The 27,457-nt window shown below is 37.4% G+C and overlaps 1 protein-coding gene across 1 annotated transcript; it reads right to left on the bottom strand.

The window, feature by feature from the left end:
• Window positions 1-5,906: 5,906 nt before the first annotated feature.
• On the bottom strand, window positions 5,907-9,586 carry LOC132630451 (uncharacterized). Its single transcript, XM_060346017.1, has 3 exons — window positions 8,541-9,586; window positions 7,153-7,692; window positions 5,907-6,321 (listed from the first exon to the last, which is right to left on the bottom strand). Exons 1-3 carry the CDS (start codon window positions 9,453-9,455, stop codon window positions 6,184-6,186), a joined length of 1,593 nt encoding a protein of 530 aa, XP_060202000.1. The 5' UTR covers window positions 9,456-9,586; the 3' UTR covers window positions 5,907-6,183.
• Window positions 9,587-27,457: the final 17,871 nt, after the last annotated feature.

The raw sequence follows: 27,457 nt of genomic DNA, 5'->3' as shown, positions 1-27,457 counted from the left end.
ATCATACATACACAATAGTAATGCAGATTATTTAAGTTAAATTCATGACGACGAAAAATTTTGAATCTGTTAAAATCCGATTCTGTTAAAAACACCTTCGAGTAAACAATGGCGGAATTTGACATGTAAGTCTGTCTGTAACATTTTACATTATAGTCTAAGTATTTCTTGAAATAAGATCTCTTGTTTGTGTGAAAATCCACTAACTGAGATCTCTTGTTGACAAAGAAACACATCAGTTAAGATTTCTTGTTTGTGTGGAAAGTCAAAATCAATGACTTAATTTCTTCAAGTCATTTGAGATACTCAGTAACTATAGCAAACTTCCCGAAAAGACAATATCAAACTTACAAGGATTCTGATATTAAATTTTTAATCGGATTGATCACTCGTAAAAAGTTTTAATTGAAGAAAACTTCCAAGAGATTGCTTATAGTGAAGGCATAACATGAATAAAATAAATTTTATTCATAAAAACAAAAGCCTTACAAGAGGAAGACACATAATACAAACATTTAAACATGAGAAGAAGGAACAGGCGATGAACAAGGAAGGGAGGCATCTTTGGCAATTTGCATAGGAGGATCTTCGAAAACATTCCCGGCGTTGGAACCAATATTTGGATCCTCCCCGATTACGGTACCCTCAGGGGCAGGAGTAGCCGCATCTCCATATAACATATCCACTTTATCTAAGATACCGACATCATCTTCCTCTTCAGCCATAGATTTATCCTCTGCATCATATCCCAGAATTTCATTGGCTTTTTTCATGTTCTGCTCAGCAACGGTGAGAGCCTGAGCATGATCAAAAGAAGAAGGGTTGAAAGTCTTCAAAAAATCATGTCGAGCTTTGTTAACAGCCCAACTGAGAATTTTCTGTTTTTCATCTTCGAAACCCTTCTCCATATCTTCAATTCTTTGTTTGTAATTGTCTTTTCGACTCTAGAGTTGCTTTGCGAATTCACGCAACTTCTTAGCACGATCCATGACCTCCGAGAATTTTTTATGGCTTTCCACCAATATAATATTTTTCTTGCTAAGATCCCGATCTTTATCCGTCAACTCTTTTCGGAGAGCTTGAATATCATGTTTACTCTGATTCAGATCAATCAAGGCTTGTACAAGTTCTCCGGAATCTTTGACATTCTTCAATTGTAAAGCATTGAAGTCCGATTCAAGTTTGCTGAGTTTGGCATTTAGATCCCATAATTTTTTTTGGAAATCAACTTTTAGCTGATTCGATTCCGTTAATTTTTGCTTCAGATCACTGATGGCCAACTCTTCCCATTTCGCTCTGCGAAAAGCTTCAGCTTTTTCTTTTTCGAGATCAACAACTTGCTTCTGAAAATTTCTCTCATCTGCCCAATGTACCGCAATTTTGGCTTTGGCCCTTTCTAACTCCCCAACGGAAGAATTGCGTTTCGCATTCAAGATCTTTACTTCCTGGGTAAGTACGACATTCTCCTCGTGAAGCTTTTGAATGGGTTTAGCCTCACCTTCGGAACATTCAAGACTCTAACATAAATATGTTTGGGCCTATAGCAAAATTAATAAGGGTCAAAATATACAATGAAGGGAAGTAAGAAGAAAAAAGAAGAAGAGAAGTGAAAATCTATACCTGAATTATAAGCCCGAGGGAAACTATGTCCATTTGATGAGTAGGCATATCTTTTAAAATCATATTCTCTTTGGGACCAATATAGTTATGTGCAAAACGACTCATCACGTGAGGATTGGCTAAAAGATTATCCTCATCCCATAGTTCAAATAAACGATTACGATTGACGGTGAGAGGAACAAATGACTTCATCCACATAGTGGCGGGATCATCTGCCTGAAGAAGTTCTGCTCGAGGATCAACCCCGTGCAAAATGTTACCTTCTTTCCAAACACTTTTCCCTTTATCGGCTATAGTAAAACGGGAAATGGGTTGAGCTGTATTGTAAGGAAAAGTAGAGGTACTTGTTCCTCACCTGTGAAAAGGAGAAGTAGAAGTACCAGTAGAGATATCAGCAGCACTGGCATCAATGTTTTCAGTATCGATCAAATCCTCGACATCGGCTACAACAACTTCATGAGAAGGAACTTCAACTTTAGCTTCATCAATACTACCAGGAAGATAGGACTTAGTTTCATTGGCAGCTCCAGAAATAATATTATCGGTGATATCTGCCTCGGGAACTGCGATATCACCTTCATTATGTCTCTCGGTAACAACTATTAATTTCTCCATCTCCTTCACCGGAGATTCATCTGAAATGACAACAATGTAAGAAGAAATTGGAAACTCAACTCACCTGTTGCGACTTAAAACTAAAGAAGATTCTTCTTCAAAATCAATACTCTCGTCAATTAGCCCGAACTCACTTGGCGTACCTCCCATTCTCTCGAGAGCAGCATCTGACGATTCCAAAAGAGATTGTTTTCTCAATCTTTTCTTCTTAAAAAACAGGCTCATCAACAGCTTTGGTATCCTTAACTTCGGCATTAGACCTCTTACCAGTAAGAAATCTAATCTTTTCCAACATCGACCCTTCGTTGCTCGGAAGAGTCAGTCATTTCTTTGCTACATGTTTCACCTTTTTTTAAGGACCTGAGAAAAATAGAATGAATATAAGATAAATTCATTCGCCATTACAAAGCAAGGTATTTCTTAAATATTCTTACCTCTACCTTTTGCAGAGGTTCCGTCCAGCTTCATGTCTATAAGAGTACGAATACCTTTCAAAACGGCATACGCTCCCCATGTACGAACACTCGTAGAAGCTTGAATCGCAGCTTCAGCGAACTCCCTTATGTTTGAAGGTTTAACCAATCTAGGGTTAAAAGTTGTTGAACAAAGGAGAAGCTTAAAAAGAGAAGATTGAGGTAATAAGGAAAATTAAGGAAAATATTATGACCCCTCGCATTCCATTTCTCCGGAAAGGTGCTAGCATCCCCGCTCACTAATTGAGCAGTAGAGATAATAACAAACTCGTCAAACCAATGCCGGTCATGACCATCCTCGGGATCATCAAACAATTTATTGGATCCCCAAGCTCTAAACATAATCATAAAGCCTCAAATAAAATGGATTGCATTCAAATATAGAATATGATCGAGAGTAATGTTTACCCCGCCAAGGTGAGAAACATGTTCAAGTAATTGAAACAATCGCCAAACCCTGGGGGTAATTTGTGCCACACAAATTTTTAAACAATGACAAAATTCATCTATCAACGGCGAAAGGGGTAAAGTAAAGTCGTGGGTAAAAGGATAGATATACACCACAGAATATTCGGGAAGGTGAGCAGTTGCGGACATACCCTCTCCGGGAACTACGATGTCGAGATTACGATTTGTTCAGTGGCACCTTTCCCGAACAGAATCAAGAGACTCCTCAGTAATGAGAGAAGTAATTGAAGAAACTAAGACCATCATTTCTTCGTCTAACTCCGAAACATCGCAGTTATCGCCTTTCGAAAGAGCAATCTTTAAATCTGTAATATGTGAAGGATTCTTCGAAATTACACTATCACCAGAAGGCAGATTCACATTTACCATGTCAGTTTCATCATCACCAACATCAGAGGTTGGTGAAGATGAAGACCTAGAAGCAGCAGCAACAACAGTAGCATCGCCCATAAATTTTTTAGGAGGCAATCTACTCTTAGGTTTTTTTAACACCCACATTGGGGGGAAGGACATCAACAATGACCATCTTTTCTAGTAAAATATTTTGAGAAGACGAGGGAGAAGACATGTTTAAAAATGGTTGAAAATCGAAGATGTCAAAGAGGTTAAAGAAGAAGAGGAAATAGCGAAGATATTCAGAAAATTGAAGCGTAAATTGAAAGTAAAAAATGAGAGGGTAAAATTTCGTTTTTATAGAAGAATCATTATTGCATCGGGAACTGGTGAGAAAATAAAGGGCACGGCAACGGCCACGTGGCCCACGACTGACTTCATCATTAATGCAAGTCTTTTCAACTTCTACGATTATGCAACATACCCATCAAGGTAGTGGGCTACGATCTAACGTCAGTTACAACGTTTCTTATTCCACAACAAAATGATTTAAATGTACAATCAAGGAAATCATGGAAAGATTGATGAAGATCGGCAAGACAATTCTTCGGGAACATTTATGAGATGAACCCGAAAAATTAAGGGACTATCTGTATGGGTAAAAATTTCGCCTAACACGTGGAACAATATGTGACTGACACGTGTTAGTTAAAATGCGTAGAAAGATCTAATGGTAATGCCGAGAATAGCATTCACTGAAAGGTAGCTAATACCAGCGACATGGTCAACGAAGAAGAACATCAACGGGAACAACATATGAGACCCTCTTGATTACGCATTAAATGGAGTTAATACGGTAATGGCGAAACGGTTTCTGACAGCCAGAATCAAGGAATTAAATGACAATCATTAATTCAACAATTAATCATTGCTGTTACATATACACAACGGGAAAGACACCATATAGGACCAAATACCTATACGTAGGACTTTGGCTTGTATATCTAGGCATAGAATACTTACTAAAAAAATAGACTATTCTTGATTACTTTCTACTTATTATTATTACTCAGATTCTCTGATCATCAAGATCTTATTCATTCTTGGCAAAGGAGAAGTCCATTACTGTTATTCATCACAATTGACAGAAGTTTACTTTTTCTCTTTATTTATTCTTTATCAATCTTTAATAACTTCCTTGTGTAAATTCAATTATTTTATCAAATTGCTACCAATTGTAGTTAACCTTATTCGAACTTCTTAACTATTTGGGCCAAGTACGATTTTTGACTCAAACACTAATCTAGATAGGTGAGTTCATATGTTACATTTTCCCAAAGAAAAAGTAAATTTGTACTTTCATACTAAGAAATCCTGTTTGACTACGAATTACAATAACAGTGAATTTAACAAAAAAAAAAAAAAAAGATGGGAAATGAATAGCTGCAGCCTGCAAGTGTAGTAAAACTAATGAATAAGCATATAAGTATGTCACATCAACTAAGAGGAAAAGGTAGTTAAGATTTTAAAATCAAGTGTCATGAAAAGCTAATCGGGGGTTAGACTAAGAGCTGGATTGGCTTATGCCTATAAGTTGTTTGCAGCTTATAAGCTAAAAAAAATAAGTTTAGATAGTTTAACGTATTTTTTTTTTGCTTATAAGCTGCTTTAGATAAGCTAAGTCAAATGAGCCCAATTAGTTTTTTGAGCTTATTTTAAGCACAAAATGACTTTAAGCTGGCCAGTCAAACACTCAAAAAAACTGAAAACAACTTATAAGCAACTTATAAGTCAATCCAAACGGACTCTAATTGTGGAGTTGCAATAGCTTTAGGCATGGATTTCTAATTTGTGAATATAACAAGTTTTGTCAATTTGGCAGACAAGTTACTCCCTGAGTTTATATTTGCATAAATATTTAAATGAGAACAAAAATTAAACAACGACACAGAAGATCCTATTTGTGCAAATCTCACACTTTGTTAGAAAAATTAGGTGAGATAGCGAGTTTTGAGCCAACGATCAAAATTTAACCAATGCTTCGAATATAATTTGAAAATAGCTACTTTTCATGCTAAAATTTGGACAAAAATACTCTTTGCTAAAATATGGAACAACTCTAGTACATGATGATGGAGTTTGCAGTTTTAACATGTGGAACTTCAGGAATGATTCATAGAGTTCAAACTCCTAAATCGGTTCATGGTGTTCAAGCTTTCATAATCTAAGTGCGACAAATTACAAAATTCAAACTTTCGTAAATTATTTATGGAGTTCAAAAATTTATTAATGGAGTCTAAACTTTCGCAACCCTCCTCCTCTATCAAGATTTAAAATAATTGTGGATGACAATATTTGTGTTAAATGTACCAAATACAACTCCATAAATAAGCAAAATGATCAAGGTTACATTAACTAATGATGAAGCATTGAATAAGTGCTTATGTTACGGTCTTCGGCTGACAGACTGCACTACAAATAAAATATTCTAGCTAAGGTAAGTAGGGTTGTCCTCAGATAATGTTTTTTCTTGTCGAATAATCTAAGTTACAAAGGAAATTGTATGGCATAATATATATCAGAATAAATAAAAAGGAGGAGGGGAGAAGAATAGAGGACAACAACAATGTTGCTGTACAATTTGTTAGCAAGGTTTCCAATTTTTGCTATAGTGTTAATGTCCCTCGTTAATGTCAAAGGGCAACGTTACTGATTCCCATTTGTTGCAACTTCTAATTCTGATCTGTAGTACAGTGTCAATATTAGTATCATTTTCACCGTTGATCACCTCACAGCATTGCCTGTGTGGGGCCTGTTTTAGATATTGGTCAAACAAAACGTGTTAGTCACTTGATGAAAATCTGACAAACAAAAAAGAAATCAAGTCAAAAGCCAAATCTTTGTATGGCACGTAGGAGAATATAATCATAAATTCTGGCAGATAATTGTGGCTTTTTTAGTTATGTGTTGTTAGTAGGGCCAATGAGAGAGACATAATTTAACAGCCAATCTCGCAAATAATTGTGGCTTCTGTAGTATGTGTACATTTAGGGGGGGTCACGTTGTACCAGCCTACCTTTTTTCTGGTTGAATTTTGACTACTATCAAACAACTTTTTCAAGGTCAATAGAACCATATTAATGTTTTTGATATATTGTACAGATATTGACTAATGAAAACGTGACCAATTGAATGTGGGAGATTTTACTTGCTGAAATTTTTTAAGTTAGATATATGACGCGAAATGACTAAGCTTTTAGAACAGTTTCTTGAAAATTAATTTTGGGTATTTGTATAAGAGTGAAAATAGGCTTTGCAACAAATTATTTATTAAAGATTAATAATAATTTTTGAAATTCGAATAGTGTTTGATGAAATTCTTGAATATCAAAGATCGAAATAACATTTAAGTAATAGTTGAGGCAGGAACGTGAAGTTAAGAGTTGAGATAATTGTGAAGGAAAAAAATAACTATGTTCAAGAGTACCTGACCCTTAAAAAAAGTTATGGCAACCACATAGTAGAAAATACTTCTTTTTTAAAAATAAAAAAAATCGCTATATTAAATACGCCAATAACAAAACTCTCCTAAAATTAAGAAAAATAAAAAAGAAAGATTTATAAAATAAAAGGAGAAAACTACCTGTCTCCATACTTGAGGAGATAAAATAGCAGCCGTGACATTAACCATTTGAACTGATAATGCTGGTGCATAATTTTCATTCTCACATTGCTTATTATAATCAGCAATTCTCTTATAACTTGTCAAAGTTTCTCCATTATTGAGCTCAAAAACGCGATCCAAATAATACTCTATAGGCCTTTGACATGGTTCAATATAATTTGGCCTAGTATTAAATGTAAATGGCTCTTCAAACCCTTTCCATGTTTCAAATGTCCTCATTGGTGTCTCTAATTCCTTGGCACTCATTACTCTTGGATATAACTGAATTGAATATCCCCATGACATTGATAACGACCAATTTTTCTTTAGATCGTGACAGATACTTTGTTGCATTGTTCGACTTGGGTCTTTTTTGTATGCCTCGATCACCTTCTTAACTGAATCGACTTGACCCATCAATGGAATAAGAGAATTTATAACGCCTAGATGGTGCAGTGATACAATCGGTGCCAATGGATGCGCTGCCAAAAGCCCGCGTGGACTTCCATGTATGTCCATCTGAAATATTATTTATACTATCAGAATATATAACGTAAATTTAACACAATATAAGAAAGTACTGTTATTGGAATTTTGAACAAAAGAATTGTGAGTTCGTAAATAAGAAAACTTAAAAATTAATCTTGGATCATAAATGTTTTTGCTCTACCATAGTAATTTTGTCCTTGAATGTAAAATTATTATAAGAATTGCTATAAATTAATCTTCATACTCGTTTACATATTTCGAGTAATATAATTAATTCTAGCATATTAGTTATCCTATTTTTCAAGCTAAAATGATGTGATTATGAAAATACCTTAACACTACAAGAATTGGCACGTTTTGCCCCAGAAAGTGGAAAAGAACCAAATTGCTACTTGAGGATGCAAAAGAAGTCCGGCTTTCAAGTTGTTCAAGAATAGTGCCGTTGAGTTTTTGACTCTTTAACTCAAGACTGGTCAATTCTATTTCTCAACTGGGGAATAATATAATTCAAACGGTAGAGTGTCGCCTTGAAACGGTGAAAATCATCAGATTGAGCTTCGCATTTGCGGCGACTCTAGACTCCTTAGGATCCTAAGAAAGTAAAAACTTAAAAATTACTCCTCTATCCTAATTTATATGATATTTTTCGCCTTTTGAGATTCAACTATGTAAAATTTGACCGACATTTTAAAATATATATTTTTCATCAAATTAGCATGAAAAGAAAAGCAACTTATTTGTACAGTTTTTTAATAACTACATTTTAAGTTTAAAACATTAAGTAACTTGATCTGATATAACTTCAAAATTTAGTAAATTGAGTCTCGAAAAATGAAAACTGCCACATAAATTGGAACGAAGGAGTAAAAACTTTATACCTGATGGAAGCCGAGTTCTTTTGTGAGAGGAACGCCAATCTCAGCCATACAACCACCAATCTTCTGATCAGAACCGTAGAATTCATGATACCTATTAATACAACCATCTAAACTCTTCACTAGTACCTCTGCTAGAGGATAACTAATAGCAATTCCACCACCACCATAAGCCATACCATAAGAATGCACCAAATCTTGTTCCACGCTTTCTGAATTACCACCGATATAATACATCTGATTATGATCATATTTACCTAAAACCGTCACCAAATTCTCCTTAAAAAATACCGTATCATCGTCCCCCATAACGAACCACCTCACGTTCTTCAGCCCCAATTCAAAACTCTCCTTTACAATCCTTGCGATCCTCACTGCTGACCTGTCACCGTACAAACACGTGTACTTGAAATCTGACGTGTCCTCTGACACCCTATAGGGTGGTGAATTTTCAGGCCACGTGTCATTTTCTTGGGGATTTTCGTCTAGCCACACGAATCCACGTGTCACGTTTGGTTCCCACCATAGGTCAGAATAATATCTACGATTATTCCATGTCTTGGCAGACCCTCCAATACCAAATAAAATATGTGTTATGTTTGTAATTTCTTCTTTTTCTCTAAAATTATTTGTAACGGCAGTACTATAAGCATAGCTAGTGTGAATATTGATGGCACCAAAATCTGAACATGGATTAAACCATTTGGATGGATTAGAGAAAGCAGTGAAGGAAACTAAGGAAATGGAGGCAACTAAGCAAATAGCAAGAAAAGCCTTCATCAAAATGGTGGAAATATTAGTGATTTTGGTGTTAGTGTTGAATAATGGACTGACGTAGTTCCTCAAGAGTTTTAATGGATCTTGAATATTATTTGAGGTAGAAGAAGCAGAAGAAGATTGTGGTGGCTGATGAGACATTTTCTTCAAATTCTTGCTTCTTTAAGGGAAAGAGAGGTTTTTTCAAACAGGGAAGCTGGGAATTTTTATTTTATTTTTGGTTCAAGAGGGTGGTGGTCTTCTACTTAAATCCTAAGTCTTAAAGCTAAGGGAATGTAAAGTTTATTTTATATATTGTAGTTCTTGCCTGATTGGGTAGTTATGGGATTTGACTTAAATGTCTTTTTCGATTGTTTATTTCTATTAGGGTAAGAAAATAATTTTGGAGAATAAAGACTTACAATACAATTAAGTCTCACAAGGAAAACAATTATGCAAGTTGGGGATGGGAGGAAATGAGTAAAAGTATCCCTTCACAATTTGAATAGCTAGAAGACAATTATTGTGTTATTTTCATATTTTTTTATGTGTAATAATAAAGATTTCTGATAAAAAAACATAAAATTTTAAGTCAACTAATTTATCGAGCAATCTTTTACTATATATAATATTTTTAAAAAATCCTTTTTACTTGGAGTTTCTTAGAAAAAAGGCAGAAGATTATACTAGTTTTAAATTCATAAAGAGTGGTGAAGATCAACTTGAGCACTATTAATGTCATACATTAATCTATATCAAGAAATGACACACATGAATTAAATAAATGAAGTGCGTCAACTTCTACGTGGAAGAGTTGTGCACGTCCTCAACAGGCAAACTTATGATTTCAATTGTTGTAATCACTGATATTTAAAAAAGAATTAAAAAGACTAAAACTTTTTTAATGGATAATTTTAAATATGGGAAAATAGAAAATGGGCTTTTATACTTCAAAATATATTATGGAGGAGACAAATGAGATCAATGAACTGCAAATCTTGCCGGTTTCTAATAAAACATATATGTAACGAATGAACAGGGTGTTATTAGATTACTAATAAATATCCTAAATCAATTCAAATATATTGATAGGTTAGATGTATTTAGGGACATTTAAACAAGATGCTTTTGACGCATTAATTTACAATTTATGAAGAAACAAAAATGATTTCAAGTAATTAATGGAACAAGGGTCTCAAAATTCAAGTAAGGTTGTCTTTTGACTCTTTAAATGTGCAAATTGGATATCCTAGAGGCGCACGTTAAGAAATTCACTCTACAGGCGCACGTTACGCGAGGATAGCTAACATACTCCAGTCAGAGTAATGGCCAGAAAACGTGCAACTACAACGACAACACGACCTAATCCACCATCAGTACAACCCCAAGCTCCACCACTGCCTGAAAATGGCCGTGTTGTTACCTTTGAGACTGGAATTCCACAAGCACTAGCCCCGATTCAGCTCACTCAATGGCTAACCGGAGCTATGCAAGAGTCAAACGTACATCAGGCTCCGACGAAGGTGGCGACGCAACGAGAACCAACAATAGTAACGACACCTCACACGGATGTTGAAAATGAAACTATGGCAGCTCAAGCAACACGAAAGCTTACCTTCTCGACGGTGAGCTTGGCGGTGGCAATTGAAGCACCACGAAGGAACAATCGAGCCCCAAAGAGAGGTAAAACCCTATCATACTTTCCTCCAGTACTACGTGAGGGTAAAAAGGTTGTTAAATTGAATATGGATGAGGTAGAACTACAAAAGCAGAAATAGGACTGTGCACTCATAGGGTACGTAGTAGGAAATAACCCCACATTTAAGCAAATGCTCAAATTTGTCTATGCTATCTGGAACTTTGTTGATACGGTATTCCTTCACGATGATGGATACTTTATTTTCAAGTTTGATACTGAGCAGGGACAAGGGGATGTGTTAGAAAATGGACCATATACATTTAACTATAGACCTATGGTGCTCCAGAAATGGACTACAAATTTTTGTATGGGTAAAGAATCCATTAGACAGATGCCTCTCTGGGTTAATTTCCCAAATTTACCAGTGCAATATTGGTCAACTGAGAATTTGGGTAGAATTGGCAGCTATTTGGGCAAGCCTTTATGTACTGATAGACTCACAGCTGAACAAATGATCATTGAAGAGACAAAAGGAAAATTCAGAGTGCAACAATTAGAATATGATTGGTGGCCTGAGTATTGTCAAGATTGCATGTGTTTGGGTCATGAAACAAAGAACTGCCCAGTGAATCAAGCTGCCAAAGATAGGAAAATAAGTCTAAGGAGAAAGATGCAAGGGTTGATCAAAACATAGTGGTAGAGCAACTAGTGGTAGTGAAGATACTGGTCAAAAGTAAAAAGATGCTACAGTACAAATAGTTGAGCAACAACTTAGTGCCTTGGGGTTCATAGATGAGGATAGTACTGGTATAAAGGGTCCCGAGCAACCTTTGCTCAATCCCACATGATCTTCTGTTCCTGGAACATTAGAGGGCTCAACGAGCCCTATAAGCAAAAAGAGTTGAAATCCTTTTTGCAGAAGAATAAAATAGATATGCTGGGATTCCTTGAAACTAGAGTAAAGTAGGGCAAAGCAAATAGAGTAAGGAAGTTTTTAGGTGCAGAATGGACCTGTTTTTCAGACTACACGGTGGAGCCAAATGGTAGAGTTTGGGTATGCTGGAAGTAGAGTAATGTGCAAGTAAATGTGATGCTAACTCACCCTCAACTGGTAGCCAAGTGATAGATAGGGATTCATCTTTTACCTCATATATAACTTTTGTATATGGGGTAAACACTATTGTAGGAAGGAAAGGAATTTGGGATAGCCTAAGGATAATTCATGCTGCAATGGTGGAACCTTGGCTAATTCTGGGAGATTTCAACACTTGTATCTCAGTACATGATAGAATCAATGGGGCCCCTGTACAACAACAAGAGATATATGATTTTGTGTAATGCATAGATGACCTGGGATTAGGCCACCCAACTAGAAGTGGGTGTGAATTCACTTGGTGTAATAAGAGAGATGCTCAAGTGAGGATTTATAACATAATAGACTAGATATTGGGCAATCCTCACTGGTTCATGAAGTATGGCAACTTGGAGGCACTTATTGGCAATCCAGAATGTTCTAATCATTCTCCTATATTAATGGACACTACTCTTGTCTATCAGCCCAGTGTCAGACCATTTAGATTACTCACGGTGCTACTACAACAAGATTCATTCAAGGATGTGGTTAATCAGGTGTGGTCTGTCCCAGTGCAGGGATATGCTATGTTCAGTAGGGGTGGGCATAAATACCGAAAACCGAAAAATCGAACCGAACCGAATGAATTCGGTTTTTCGATTTTCGGTGTTTCGGTTCGGTTCCGGTTTTTTTAAATAGCAAATTCGGTGTTCGGTTTTGGATTTTCGGTTTAACCGATTTTTTATTTTTTTTTTTTGAAAATTTACTACATGAATACAATTTTTTTTTTGGGGAAAAAAACATAAGTAGACAATAATATTATAATATTTACATACTCTTAGCAACTAAATGTCATTAAACATTACATGGCAGGTTAAGTGTTTTATAGTAAATCAAATTGCTATATATAAGGAAACCCTTCAGACGTGAATAACTCCAATACCTATTTGTTGTTCATAGTATAACTGCTTTTATACAATTTCATACTTCCTCCTTATTCTGCAAGATTTTTTTCCAGCGTTTTTTTCTTACCTTTTCTACTTCCTCCTTATTCTCAACTTCTTTCGTTGTTCCATAAAAAATAAAATCTCAGTTTTCATTTAACACTACAGGATATTGAACACAAGTATAATTATAATTTGAGTGTTGATTTTTATTATATATAGTATAATAAAAATGTTATACAACAACAACAACCCAGTGAAATCCCACAACGTAGGGTCTGGGGAGGATAGAGTGTACGCAGACCTTACTCCTACCAAGGTAGGACGGTTGTTTCCGAAAGACCCTCGGCTCAATAAAAAACATAAAAAGAGGTCAGATAAGGCTAAGAGATTCAAAGCGATATGGAAATGAAGTAACGCAAGCGACACAGATAACATAGAATAATCAAAGCACAGGAAATAACAGATAATAGCATAAATCAGAGCACAAGAAATTATACTACGATAATGCGACTACTAATAAGACAGGATAATGAGACTATCTACTAGCCTTCTACCCTAATGTGGGTCCTCCAAACCCTCCTAGCTAAGGTCATGTCCTTGGTAAGCTGTAACTGCGCCATGTCGTGTCTAATTACCTCTCCCCAATACTTCTTTAGCCTACCCCTACCTCGTCTGAAACCATCCATGGCCAACTTCTCACACCTCCGCACTGGGGCATCTGTGTCTCTCCTCTTCACATGCCCAAACCATCTCAATCTTGCTTCTCGCATCTTGTCTTCCACCGAGGCCACTCCCACCTTGTCCCGAATATCCCCATTCTTAATCCTGTCAATCTTGGTGTGTCCACACATCCATCTCAACATTCTCATCTCAGCAACTTTCATCTTTTGAACGTGAGAAATCTTAACTGGCCAACACTCCGCCCCATACAACATAGTCGGTCTAACCACTACTTTGTAGAACTTGCCCTTAAGTTGTGGTGGCACCTTCTTGTCACATAGCACTCCGGAAGCAAGCCTCCATTTCATCCACCCTGCCCCAATACGATGTGTGACATCATCGTCAATGTCCCCGCTATCTTGCATAATAGACCCAAGATACTTGAAACTACTTTTCTTCTGGATGGCTTGGGTACCAAGCCTCACTTCCAAGCCAGCCTCCTGAGGCGCTTCACTAAACTTACACTCTAAGTACTCTGTCTTGGTCCTACTCAGCTTAAACCCTTTAGACTCCAGAGCTTGTCTCCACTCCTCCAGCTTAGCGTTAACTCCGCTACGAGTCTCGTCGATCAGGACTATGTCATCCGCGAAAAGCATGCACCATGGCACCTCACCTTGAATTTGCCGCGTCAATCCATCCATCACCAAGGCAAATAAAAACGGACTAAGAGCTGATCCTTGATGCAACCCCATCACAACTGGAAAGTGCTCTGAGTCTCCTCCTACTGTCCTTACCCTGGTTTTGGCTCCCTCATACATGTCCTTGATCACCCTAATGTACGCCACAGGTATACCTTTAGTCTCCAAGCATCTCCATAGGATCTCTCTTGGAACTTTGTCGTAAGCCTTTTCTAGGTCGATGAATACCATGTGTAAGTCCCTCTTCCTCTCCCTATACTGCTCCACCAGTCTCCTCACAAGATGGATGACTTCTGTAGTTGAGCGTCCCGGCATGAATCCGAACTGATTCTCTGAAATAGACACGCCTTTCCTCACCCTCATCTCCACCACCCTTTCCCACACTTTCATAGTATGGCTTAGCAGCTTGATACCTCTATAGTTGTTGCAACTCTGGATATCTCCCTTGTTCTTGTATAGAGGGACCATTACACTCGACCTCCATTCTTCAGGCATCATTGCCGTCTTAAAGATGACATTAAACAACCTAGTCAGCCACTCCAAACCTGCCGGGCCCGCACTCTTCCAAAATTCCCCAGGAATCTCGTCAGGTCCGGTCGCTCTTCCCCTGCGCATCCTACGAACAGCACCCTTAACCTCCTCAACCTTAATACTCCTGCAATACCCAAAATCGTGACGCCTTCTTGTATGTTCTAAATCTCCCAACACAATGTCTCTGTCCCCTTCTTCATTTAAGAGTTTGGAGAAGTATGACTGTCATCTCCGTCTAATGAGAGTCTCCTCTACCAATACTTTGCCATGCTCGTCCTTGATGCACTTCACTTGAACCACATCACGTGCCTTTCTCTCCCTCGCCTTGGCTAGCCTGAACAATTCTGATTCCCTCCTTTCTCTTCTAGTTCAGCATAAAGGCGTTCAAAAGTTGCCGTTTTTGCCGTCGAAACCGCCAACTTCGCCTCCTTCCTCGCCATCTTATACAGTTCCCTATTCGTCCACTGCTCCACCTCATCCTTGCTTTCTATCAATTTCGCATACGCCACCTTCTTTGCTTCCACCTTACCTTGAACTTCTCCATTCCACCACCAGTCCCCTCGATGCTGGCCACGACTACCTGTCGAGACCCCCAACACTTCCCTTGCTACCGCCCTAATGCAACTAGCCGTCCTATCCCAAATACTTATCGCATCCCCACAACTATCCCAGGCCCCCATAACCTTTAATTTCTCTCCCATCTCCACGACACTAGTCGTGGTCAAACTCCCCCATCTGATCCTAGGTCGGTCATCCACAACCCTCTTCTTCCTCGTCATCTTGATCCCTAAATCCATCACCAAGAGCTTATGTCGGGTTGTAAGATAGTCGCTCGGAATGACCTTACAGTCTTTGCACAGACCTTTATCGTCCTTCCTAAGGAGTAAAAAGTCTATTTGGGTCTTAGCCACTGAACTACGAAAGGTTACCAAGTGCTCCTCCTTCTTTGGGAAACTCAAATTGGCTATTACCAACCCGAAAGCTCTTGCAAAATCCAAAAGTGAGACTCATCCTCCATTCCTGTCCCTGAAGCCAAAGCCTCCATGCACATCATCATAACCTCCCGAAATAGGCCCGATGTGCCCATTGAAATCACTTCCCACGAATAACTTCTCAGTAGGCGGTATGCCTCCCACTAATTCGTCCAAATCCTCCCAAAAGAGCCTCTTCTCCTCCTCGCCTAAGCCCGCTTGCAGCGCATATGCACTAATAATGTTCAAAGTGAGCCCTTCAATGACCACTTTAATCGACATCATCCTATCAGTGGCTCTCCTAACCTCTACCACCTGGTCCCTTAAATCACTATCTACTAAAATTCCCACCCCATTTCTATACTTCGACCTACCAGAGAACCACAACTTATACCCGTCTACCTCTTTAGCTTTAGGACCTACCCATTTAGTCTCTTGGACGCAAGCTATATTAATCTTTCTCTTCTTAAAAATCTTAACTAGCTCTATGGACTTCCTCGTTAACGTCCCAATGTTCCAAGACCCTACTCTCAACCTAGAGGCTCATTTAACCCACTTACCCCTCCTAACCCTCGCCCCCGTCCCCGAACGAGAACATGACCCTAGTCTACCATCACTAACCAAAGCCACGAAAATAAGTATGAACTAATAAATTATTCAAAGGTCTAAAGTCAGCAAAATATAACTACAAGTGTATGGACAAATAATGGATATGACAACCGGAGGTACCAACTCCAGTTGAACTGAACCTGGTTGTCGCCGAAAAACACTGTTCACGGTCGAGTTACTGTTCACTGCCGGAAAAATGTTCACAAATACCTGAAAGGGAGAAGAGAATAGGGGGGAAAAAGAAGAAAAGAAAAATAAAAGAAAAAGGGAGAGAGAAAGAGAGGGCTGGCCGGAAAAAGTCACCGGCGATGGCGCAGCGGCGTACTGGCAGCACCAGAAGCAGATTAAAAAAAAGGGAGAAAAAGGAGAAGAGAAGAAGAAGAGGAGAAGAAAAGGAAAGAGAGAAAAAAAGTAAATCTAACTGGAAAAGTGGCCGGTGTTACCTGGTCACCGGCGTTACCTGGTTGCCGACGTCACCTGAACAGTGGTGACGTATGGTCGCCGGACGGAGTGGCGGGTGGGCAGATCTGAGAGAGAGCAGAGGAGAGAGAAAGAGTAGAATAATATTCATAAAATTTATTTCACCTATAATAATAAATTAGATATAACTCACATAATTTGATTATACACTGTGTAAAATTTTATATACCTCGTATGATTTTATTAGACGTTGTATAATACATTATATTTTGTATATAGAAGATATGATCTTGTATGTGTGGATGATCACTATGGTTGGATTCTAAACTCATCAGACCTTCAAACATTTAGTCTAGCGTAAACCTTTATAACTCGAAGCAATCAAGAAGGAAAAATGGAAATAAATGGAGAGATGTGTAATTGCTAAAAAAAAACGAATTAGAAAAATCGAAACCGAACCGAACTGAACTTGAAAAAACCGAACCGAACCGAACTAATTCGGTGCGGTGTTCGGTGTCCACTTTCAAAAAACCGAAACCGAAAAATCGAACCGAACATTGAAAAAACCGAACCGAAAAACCGAACGCCCACCCCTAATGTTCAGGGTATGGAGAAGGTTGCAAATGTTAGGGGCTCAATCTAAGCAGTTAAACAACGAAATGTCATCTTTGGAAATAAAAATCCAAGGCTTGAGAGACCAGCTGCAAGTGATTCAAAATCAGCCCAATGCTAGGTTATTTGACTCAACATTGATTGCCACTGAGAGGAGCATCATCACCCAAATTCAGAAATGGGATTACCTTCATGAGCAAGTTTTGAGGCAAAGGTCAAGGGCAACTTGGATAGCACATGGTGACTCCAATACCAAGTTCTTCCATGCTCACCTGAAGGAAAGACAGGCTAGGAACAGGGTTACATCAATATGCAATGGACAAGGAGATAGACTTACTGATCCTGCTTTGATCCAGCATGAGTTTATCACATTCTTTAGAACTCTATTGGTTACTGCAGCATCTGAACTGCGCTGCATTGACCTTGCTATATCTAGAGATGGACCATGTGTCACTGATGAGCAAAGAAGACAGGTGTTACTGCCTGTTACTGTAGCAGAGGTAAAATCTGCACTGAATAAAATTGTTCATTTGGCCAAAAACAAATGTGTAAATTGTTTAACTCATCTATATTTGGATGAATGAGTGATGAAATCATTTAAGGATGAGAGTAATTCAAATCAATTCATGCAAAATATTGGATATTCTACTGGAACTATCTACTAGCTCAAATATTTTAAATTAAATATCTTGCAAGTTTTTCTAAAGAGAAAAGACATGTTTTAACCCCTGAACTTGGCACGAAAACTCACTTTAGCAACTAAACTTAAGTTGTATTTATATACCCCCCTTAACAACTTTCATTTCAATTATTTTCCACCCTAAAGAAATAATACTACTCTCACAATGTGAGGTGTATTACACTCGCGCCACATCATTGCCACGTCAATGCCACATCATTGCCACGTCGTTGCCACATCATTGCCATGTCAAAATTACCAACACTTCATTTTTTGTTTTTCTTTTATTATTTTTTCTCTTTCTCTTTCTTCTTCTTTCTCCTCATCCTCACCCTACTTTTATCAACCACTACGCCGCCGCTACCACCACCGCAAAAACAATCATTATTATTATCAGTCCAAATTGGACGAACTGCCCTTCAAAAACAAAAATCATCACCATCATCTTTAACCCACACCCACCACCACCACCATCATCTCCCCACCAAATTTCATCAAATTCCTTCTCAAATTAGTCCCACTTACACTCAAATTCGTCCAAATTGATTGTTTTGATTGTTATTGTTGGTCATCATTAGCTTGGATGAAATGCCCTTAAAAGAAAAAAAAATCACCACCATCATCTCCCCCAACAAATTTCATCCAACTCCTTCTCAAATTAGTCCCACTTACACTTAAATTCGTCCAAATTTGGTTGTTTTGGTTGTTATTGTTGGCCATTATTAGTATTATTATTAGCAAACCCATTTCTTCCATAACTTTATTTTTGAAAGAAAATAAAAATCAAAATCAAGAAACCAAAAAATGGTGAAAATGAAAAGAAAAGAATGATGAGAATATAGAGAGAAAGAGGGATTTGTGAAGAAGAAGCAGTTGGGGGCGGGGCTGTGGCGGGGGGGGGGGCTGTGGAGTGAAGAAGAAGAAGCAACTGGGGGTGGGGCTGTGGCAGAGGGGCGGGGCTGTGGAGTGGGAGGGAGATTGTGAAGAAGATGGTTTTTATTTTTATTATTTTTTATTTTTTAATTATATAATGTTTATTTTATTTTTTTAATTGTATAACCTTTATTTTATTTTTTATATATATATATATATATATATATATATATATATATATATATATATAAAGAAGCAACTGGGGGTGGGGCTGTGGCGGAGGGGCGGGGCTGTGGAGTGGGAGGGGGATTGTCAAGAAGATGGTTTTTATTTTTATTTTTATTTTATTTTTTAATTATATAATGTTTATTATATTTTTTTAATTGTATAACCTTTATTTTATTTTTTAATTTATAATATATATATATATATATATATATATATATATATGAGCGGGTCCACTTTTTTTGTTTTTCACTCTGTTAATTATTTTTTTTTCGTTTTTTTTGCCACATCAGCATTTGGGGTGGAAAATAATTGAAACGTAAGTTGTTAAGGGGGGTAAATAAATAGAAGTTAAGTTTAGTTTCCAAACTGAGTTTTCGTGCCAAGTTCAGGGGTTAAAACATGTCTTTTCTCTTTTCTAAAATCTATAGATATGATTTCAACTTCCCTTCATGGGAAAAACTAATGAAGTTTTATTTTATAAGAAATTAATAAGCTAAGTAGAACTATAATATCCATTTACAAATGCCATATCAGTTGTCAATTTCATTATGGTTTGTTACTTACCTAGAATGGAAGCGATTTATAGGAAGGACTATCAAAAGGGTGGTCTTGAACTTTTAGCCCCGTTTAACACATTTTAAAAATTAGCCTTTGCTTCAGAAATTTTAAAAACTAACCTTTGCTTTAGAAAATTCAATGGGAAAAACTTTTGTTGCATCTGGATATAAGTTTTAGTCATAATGTGTGCATAAATTACTTTAGCCTCTGAGGTAGGTGTTCGCGATATGTTAATAAATCAGAGATAATGAACTTGCTTAATTGGCCACAAGTTCTAGCAATTTCACATGTTGCTTAATTACTCTTAAGTTATGACGGAAGGGTAAGATTTGGTGATATTCATTCTACCTATATGTTAGATTGGTCATAAGTTGTGACGTATTGACCAAAATTGTATGTATTGTTTCATTGTTCACAACTTTTGCATCCACTTTGTAAAGAGTCATCCTTATATCCACAAAATAATAATTTAAGCCTTTTTTAAAAAAAATAAGTTACCCAGTCTTTCTCTGGGCAGTGTTGTATTGGCAAAAAGTTATAAGGAGTGGGACTAGGCCTAACCTCCATTACAACACATTATTTGGTGATCCCATCACCATAAAAGCACCAGAAGAGGCCAAACATAGACAACCAACTTCTGGTAAACTAAGCATCTAACTAACATAAAAATTAGCTTTGTCAAACTTAGATCTAATACTAGGCATTTTTCTCTTATCTAGTTGAAAGGGGCCTTTAGAGTTTCTAGGCAATTCAAAGTAAGAATGTATAATACATTTTGGGGCTGAGCCAGAGGCTAGTTTTGCCAAACTGTCTGCAACATGATTGCATTCTCTGAAGCAGTGCTTCATTTGGAAATTGCTCTCTTGTTGGATCTTCAACAACTTGTCAATGATCTGTTTTAACTTCATGTTGGATAAGTTCTGACTGGTAATCATGCTTGTAATCACCATAGAGTCAATTTCAACAATGAAATCAGTGTAACCATGTTGATGACACCATTTTACACCAAACTCAACTGCAAGGGCTTCCGCATGGTTGTTACTGTTGCACTGTACAGTGACTGAGAAGGACATAATCATGTCTCCTTGCCAGTCTCTCAGTATACCTCTAATTCCTGTTGTACCATCATCAGCAATATAACTTCCATCAGTGTTCATCTTCAAGATTCCAAAGGATGGCATTTCCTAAGACACTTGCCACCATCTTTGTCATGACCCAGACTGGAGGGCTATGGCGGGCACTCGGGCCCTACCTGCCGAGCACCGCTAAACATGCTTTCTATCATGATCATAAACAAGAGTGGACCTCGGGTTCACCAGATGAAAATCTGCTAAATCATATAAGAGATATGCTGAAAAAGGAATGAGCCCAAGAAGACACATTATACAACTAAGTCAGGCAAAAACTATGCAGGCCAATAAGGCCATCGTGAAATACTATACAGCAAAAACAAAATGTGGGTTGATGGGCGATATAAAGTCTAACTGTACCATGACTGTCTATAAGCCTCTACTGGAGTATATGACGTAACAAGGTCGGGACAGGGCCCCGCCATACCCATATGCACACAAAAGTATATCGTACCAAAAACACAACAGTAATTTCGGAACAAAAGGAGTGCTCCGATAACAATTGAACAGCAACCTACAACGGCGGATCATCAACCTATCTACCTGAACCGTGGGCATAAAACATAGCGCCCCCAGGAAAGAGACGTCGGTACGAGCAAAGTACTGAGTATGTAAGGCATGAAAGTAACGTGAAAGAGACATAAGAGAACATATGATGAAATAAATGCAACTTGTATGTCTGAACTGCCTCAGTGGGCCAAAGATATACATAAATATTGTGCATGCATGCATAAGGGTCATACATATATGTGCATATATAACTCCTGTCAAGCCTTTGTGGGCCTCCCATTGTATCATACGGCCTCTGTGGGCATCATAATCATCATCATCATCATGTGACCAGCTGATCAGGTGGTAGTGCGTATATAACGCCGTCACCTTCCCCATTCCCCATTTATAATACATAATATTCGTGTATATAACACCTGAGGGGTCATAGGTCTGTATATATACATATATATAGTGTCATGCATGAATATGATAAGAGTACATCCTGAATCTGTCGAAGTACCGTAAGGTCGTTATACCTCCGAACATCGTTATAAGATAGCATTTCTATTAACATGCGACTCTATGAATCTTACTGAATCTGAAGAAAGACATACTGAACATCCCTACAAGAACATGAATCAACGCGGAACATCCTTAGCTACTAAGAATAGAATTCATTATGGAGTAGCATTACTTTTACATTTCGTTCATAAGGATCATTCCTCAAAGAAGGAAAGTTAGACTTACATACCTAAAGTCATCCAAGCAATCCAACAACTACCTTATCACAACTAGAGCGCCAATCCTATAACAAGGGAATACGTATACAACTTAGATGGCGCTAGTATATCGTGTATATTAAGATAACTCAATTCTAAAGTGAAACAGGCAGTATTTCCCCTATTTCTTAACCATCACAATGCATCCAACTTCCAACAACATAACAACAACCTCAAATAAGCGTCTTATACTTACTTCAACAAATATTAAAAGATACACCTCAAACAATCCAATATACACTCATATACGGTATTTACACACATCTTCTCTACATATCCTTCTAGCAAAATCATAACAACGGGACAACAACATCAAATAGTATCCAACTACAAGGAAATCATCTCAATAACACAACAACAACATGATCAAAACGGTCCATAAACTCAACATGGTCTCTAATCCGTATTTGAACTTCCTTTTTCACTTTCTTCCTTCAATCAAGTTGTGTAACAATCAAACAACCTCAAGAACATCTAATAGGGATGAAACCTTGCCTTAATAACATAAGAACAAGTTTCGGATCAAATTACTTCACTGGGATAAAACCTCCAACTTCAACACCAAAGAGATACTTAAACTCTACTAACCTTAGTGAGCTTTCTAGCACTTGAATCTCTTGAATTCTTACTTTTCAATCCTTGATTTCACTTAGGGCTGATTACATATGTTGGAGAAGTTTCTAGAAGTGTTTGGAGTCTGAGGAAATAAGAGGAAATGAGATAAAAATGAGGGGGTACGAAATATAACATAAAAAAAATCTAGCACTGACTTAAATTTACGGTCCACTGTTACGGACAATAAAAATTATACTGCCCGTATAATTGGACCGTAAAACACAATCAGTGGCTCAACCCACTGTAATCAATTTACGGTGGGGATCAATCAAATATACGATCTGTATACCCAGCCGTAAAACGTAACTTTTTTTAAACATATTCACGTCGACTCGTTCAACCTTTAATCCTCTCAACTCATACTAAGCATGGACTTAAATCCTCGTATACTCAAAATGAACATGTCTAATCTCACTTATCCTCGAAAATAACTCCGCTTCCGAATCTATAGCAACCAACTCAACAATCTTCTGGTAGGTCTTAGTCTTTCCACTGCATAGCAGATCTGAAGCCAGTAATTGATGTCCTTGATAGGAGGATAAATCTTCCTTAAGGTTGCTTTAATGGTCCAGATTCCTTGATATAACATTTTCCCCTTGAAACACTTTCTTTGATTCCCATATTTGCATGAAAACCTCTGTTTCCATAACTCCTAGGAAATGATGAGTGGAGTGATCTGAAAAATCAGTTTTAGAACATTGTTAATATATTTGCACTCCCACCATTTCATAAAAACAGCATGAGCAAGTTGATCAATGTGTTGAATTCCCAAGGGATTGCCAAAGAAACTTCAGATCTAATGAGCAGCTTCACTTTCAACAAAGAAGTATTATATAGTCTCATAAGTTGATACCCTGCAGCAAACACACATAGATCTCCTATCAGCCCCAAATTGTTCAATAGTATCATCAAATGGAACCGTTTTTTTAAAAATTCTCCAATTGAGGAAAGAAATTTTAAAAGGAATTCTTTTGTGCTAAAAATTGTTAAAAAGGGAAGTTTTGGTCCAATAGTTCCTGCAGAGTTCCAAGCTCTTGAAGGAACCATCCTCAGTCAGTTGCCAGACTGGGAAATCTGGTTCATTTTGATCTATAATATTAATATGATCAATGCATTGAACAACTTATAAAGGAAAAAAGGTTAGCAATTTAATAAGATTCCAATTGTTATTGTCAAAGAAAACGTTAATAGGGAGCTTAGTTGATCTTCCCAAATCAAGGAAAATTTATAGTAAAGCTCCTTTACATGTCCAATTGTCCTACCAAAATCTAGAATTACCTGACTAGATATTCCAAACTATATGTGGTTCAGTCTTTGGTCTGACTGTCATGATACTTTTCCAGGTGTAAGAGTCAGTAGAAACAAAAACTTTTGTGACACAGTATGCTCTCTTGTAGTATTTATTCTGAAGAAAATTATCCCAGATAGAAGGTTGGGTCCTGAATCTCCACCACTTTTTCATAATGTGAGTGTCAGAGATGTCTTCCATTTTCCTTATGTCCATACCACCCTCATCTTTAGGTAAACATTGCTAGTCCGATGCTGACCAATGATATTTGTTCTTACCTTCTGAGGAGCCCCATAAAAAGTTTGCAAAATGGTTTCCCATAGAAGTTAAAACTTTGTTGGGGGGATTCATAGCAAACATGATGTATACAGGAAGAGATTGGAGCACATGCTTAATAAGAATGATCTTACTCCCATGAGAGAGCATATTTCCCTGCCAATCATTCAACCTTTTCACAAATTTGGATAACATACCATCGGTGTGCTCTTCGTTCCATAATAGATAGGACAACTAAGATAGGTAAATGGGAAAGATTTATCCATATAGCCAGAAACAATTTTCATTCTATTAATCCTGCAAGCAGAGTGTTAGGGGAAGTGAGGAAAAAACTTTTATTATTATTAAGTTTTTGTCCAGAAGCATTCTCATATATATTGATTTGATGCTTTATCAGCTTAATGGATTTATTGTTACCCGCCCAGAAGATGACAATATCATCAACATAGGCAAGATGATTAATGATAGGACCTCTAGTAATCATGGAAAAAGGACTAAAAGGTTCATGCTGATTAAGACTATTAAGAGATCAAGATATCACATCAGCATCAATAATGAAAAGAGAGGGAGATAGAGGATCGCCTTGTTTGAGACCTTGAGTAGAAGTGAAAAAGCCACTCCTGGTGATATTTAAGATAATAGAACATCATACCCCAACAAGAAGATTACCAATAAGAGAGAGCAAATTATTAAAGAAATAAAACTTTTTCATAACAGCCAATAGAAAATTCCAAGACATCCAATCATAAGTTTTTTCTATGTCTAGTTTGATAACCATATTAACCCCCCCCCCCCCCCCCCCCCCCCCTCACCCTCCCGGTTGTAGTTTGTAATACCATTAATAATTTTATGAGCCAAGAGAACATTTTCAGTGATCAACCTATCTTTGACAAAACCACTTTGATTCTCAGAGACAAGCTTGTCCAATAGAGGGTTAAGACTGATAGACAGGATTTTAGCGATGATATTATAAGAAAAATTGGTGAGGCTAATAAGTCTGAGATCAGAGAATGTGGAATGAGGGTTCACTTTAGGGAGAAGAACAAGACATGTATGGGTGAAATATTTAGTAAGTTTTTTGCCCAAAAATAAACTTTGGACAAATACTTTAATATCCAATGATGTCCAACATTTGTGATAGAAAGTGTCATTAAAGCCATCAGGACCAGCAGCATTGGACGCACTCATACTAAAAACAGCACTTTTGATCTCATCATAGCCTGGAACACCTGCAAGGAAAGAATTATCATCATCAGTGACAATTCTAGGAATATAATCAACAATATTGAGATCAGCACAGGAGTGAGGTTGATGAAATAAGTGTTCAAAGTGCTGAATAGCAGCATTGGCTATTCTCTCATCTCTCTGAATCCAAGTACCATTATGGTTTTTTATTCTGTGTAGGTGTAGCTTCCTTCTCCTGTCTCTGATAACACTGTGGAAGTACTTAGTGTTGCAGTCTGCTTCTTCAAACTAATCTACTTGAGATTTCTGTGTTAATACGGTATCTGACATTGACATCCATTTGACATACTCAGCTTGACCTTTGTTAAGAGCCTCTAAGGTTCATTGTTGTTGTTGAGGTCTTTTTCTTCCAAAATAAGCATCTTATCCTTCCAGATTTTGACTTGATCAAAAACATTTCCAACAACCTCTTCGGGCCAAGTGCTAAGGTTTTTGCTGAGGATTTTGAGCTTATATTGAAGCCTTCACATTGGGTTGACAATCACATTAATATTCCAAGACTGCTCAACCAACTGAAGAAATGAAGGTTGACTTGCCCAGAAATCCAAGAATTTGAAATATTTGATACCCTTCTGCTGATTATGGTGGCATTTAATGAGGAAAGGCTTGTGATCAGATCCTGTCCTCACTAGATGTTTCACTTGACAATTGTGGAAAATTTGAGCTCAAGCATCATTGATGAAGATCATGTCAATTCTTTTCCATATTCTCTTCCTTGGTTTTCTATTGTTACACCAAGTAAACTTAGGGCCCACAACACCCAAATATGACATCTCACAAGCATCCATATCAAAGTTATTCCACATTCTATAAGGTTTGCCGCCAAGTTTCTCATCAGTGTCTAAAATGACATTTAAATCCCCTCCAATGCACCAAGGCCATTGAACCACCTGATGAACATAATAAGATCAACCCATAACTCTTGTCTTTCCATTGAGGTGCATCTGGCATACACAACAGTAATGAATAGACCATATTTTGATGGACTATATAATGCTTTTTTAAATTAATTTGCTGGTTTGAACTATCAACCACAAGAGTACGATGATCTCCAGTCGAGAATAGCCAACTTTGCCCATTGGTGATACTGTGTTGATAACTCAGAAATCTCATGTATTTGCTGAGTTTGTTCATGTTGACAAAGGGCTCTATGATAACATTGAGATCCACTTTGTTCATTTGAATGAGTTTAAGTCTGTGAATGGCTTTCCTAGACTTGAGCCCCCCTTATATTCCAAAAGATGGAACTAATCATTAAAAACATTAGGGGACGATCAATTTTTGTTCCCCCCCCCCCCCCCCCCAACCTTCCCCCCATCAAAGGAGGAAGTTTTGTCTTTTTCCTTCTTGTTGTTTTTCTTGATTCTGTTCTTTGTTTTTCGTGGAGAGAATCCATCATTGTTGTTGGTCTCTAATGATTCAGATTGTTGGTCTCTAATGATTCAGATTGAAGCTGCTCCTCAGGTATCATAATAGTGACTCTGTTAGGAGAGGAAACCTCTATCTGTAGGTAGAAGTTTTAATGTGTTTATCCTTTGATTGTTACTGCTTCTTAGTTTCACCCCTTTCCCTTTAATCCTGGTTTGGATACTCAATATGTAAATTTTCAGTAGCAGGGGTCGCATTTAGATCAAAGGTAAGCTTTATACCTGGTAGGGCCCTGATCTTTAAGGGAATACTAGCAGATTCCTCATCAGGATGATACAAATGGAGTTGCACATTTTGACGATTTTTGTTGTGGATATTGTTGTTCTTGTTGTTGTTGATGTTTCTTTGTTCTATCTCTTTGGGACTGCATTGAGTACTTTCTTCATGTTGCTGGTGATGAGAATTGAAACTATT

Source organism: Lycium barbarum, chromosome 3, assembly GCF_019175385.1.
Source record: "Lycium barbarum isolate Lr01 chromosome 3, ASM1917538v2, whole genome shotgun sequence".
NCBI lineage: Eukaryota > Viridiplantae > Streptophyta > Magnoliopsida > Solanales > Solanaceae > Lycium > Lycium barbarum.
The sequence above is the reverse complement of the archived record's forward strand: the minus strand, read 5'-3'. Positions and strand labels throughout refer to the sequence as shown.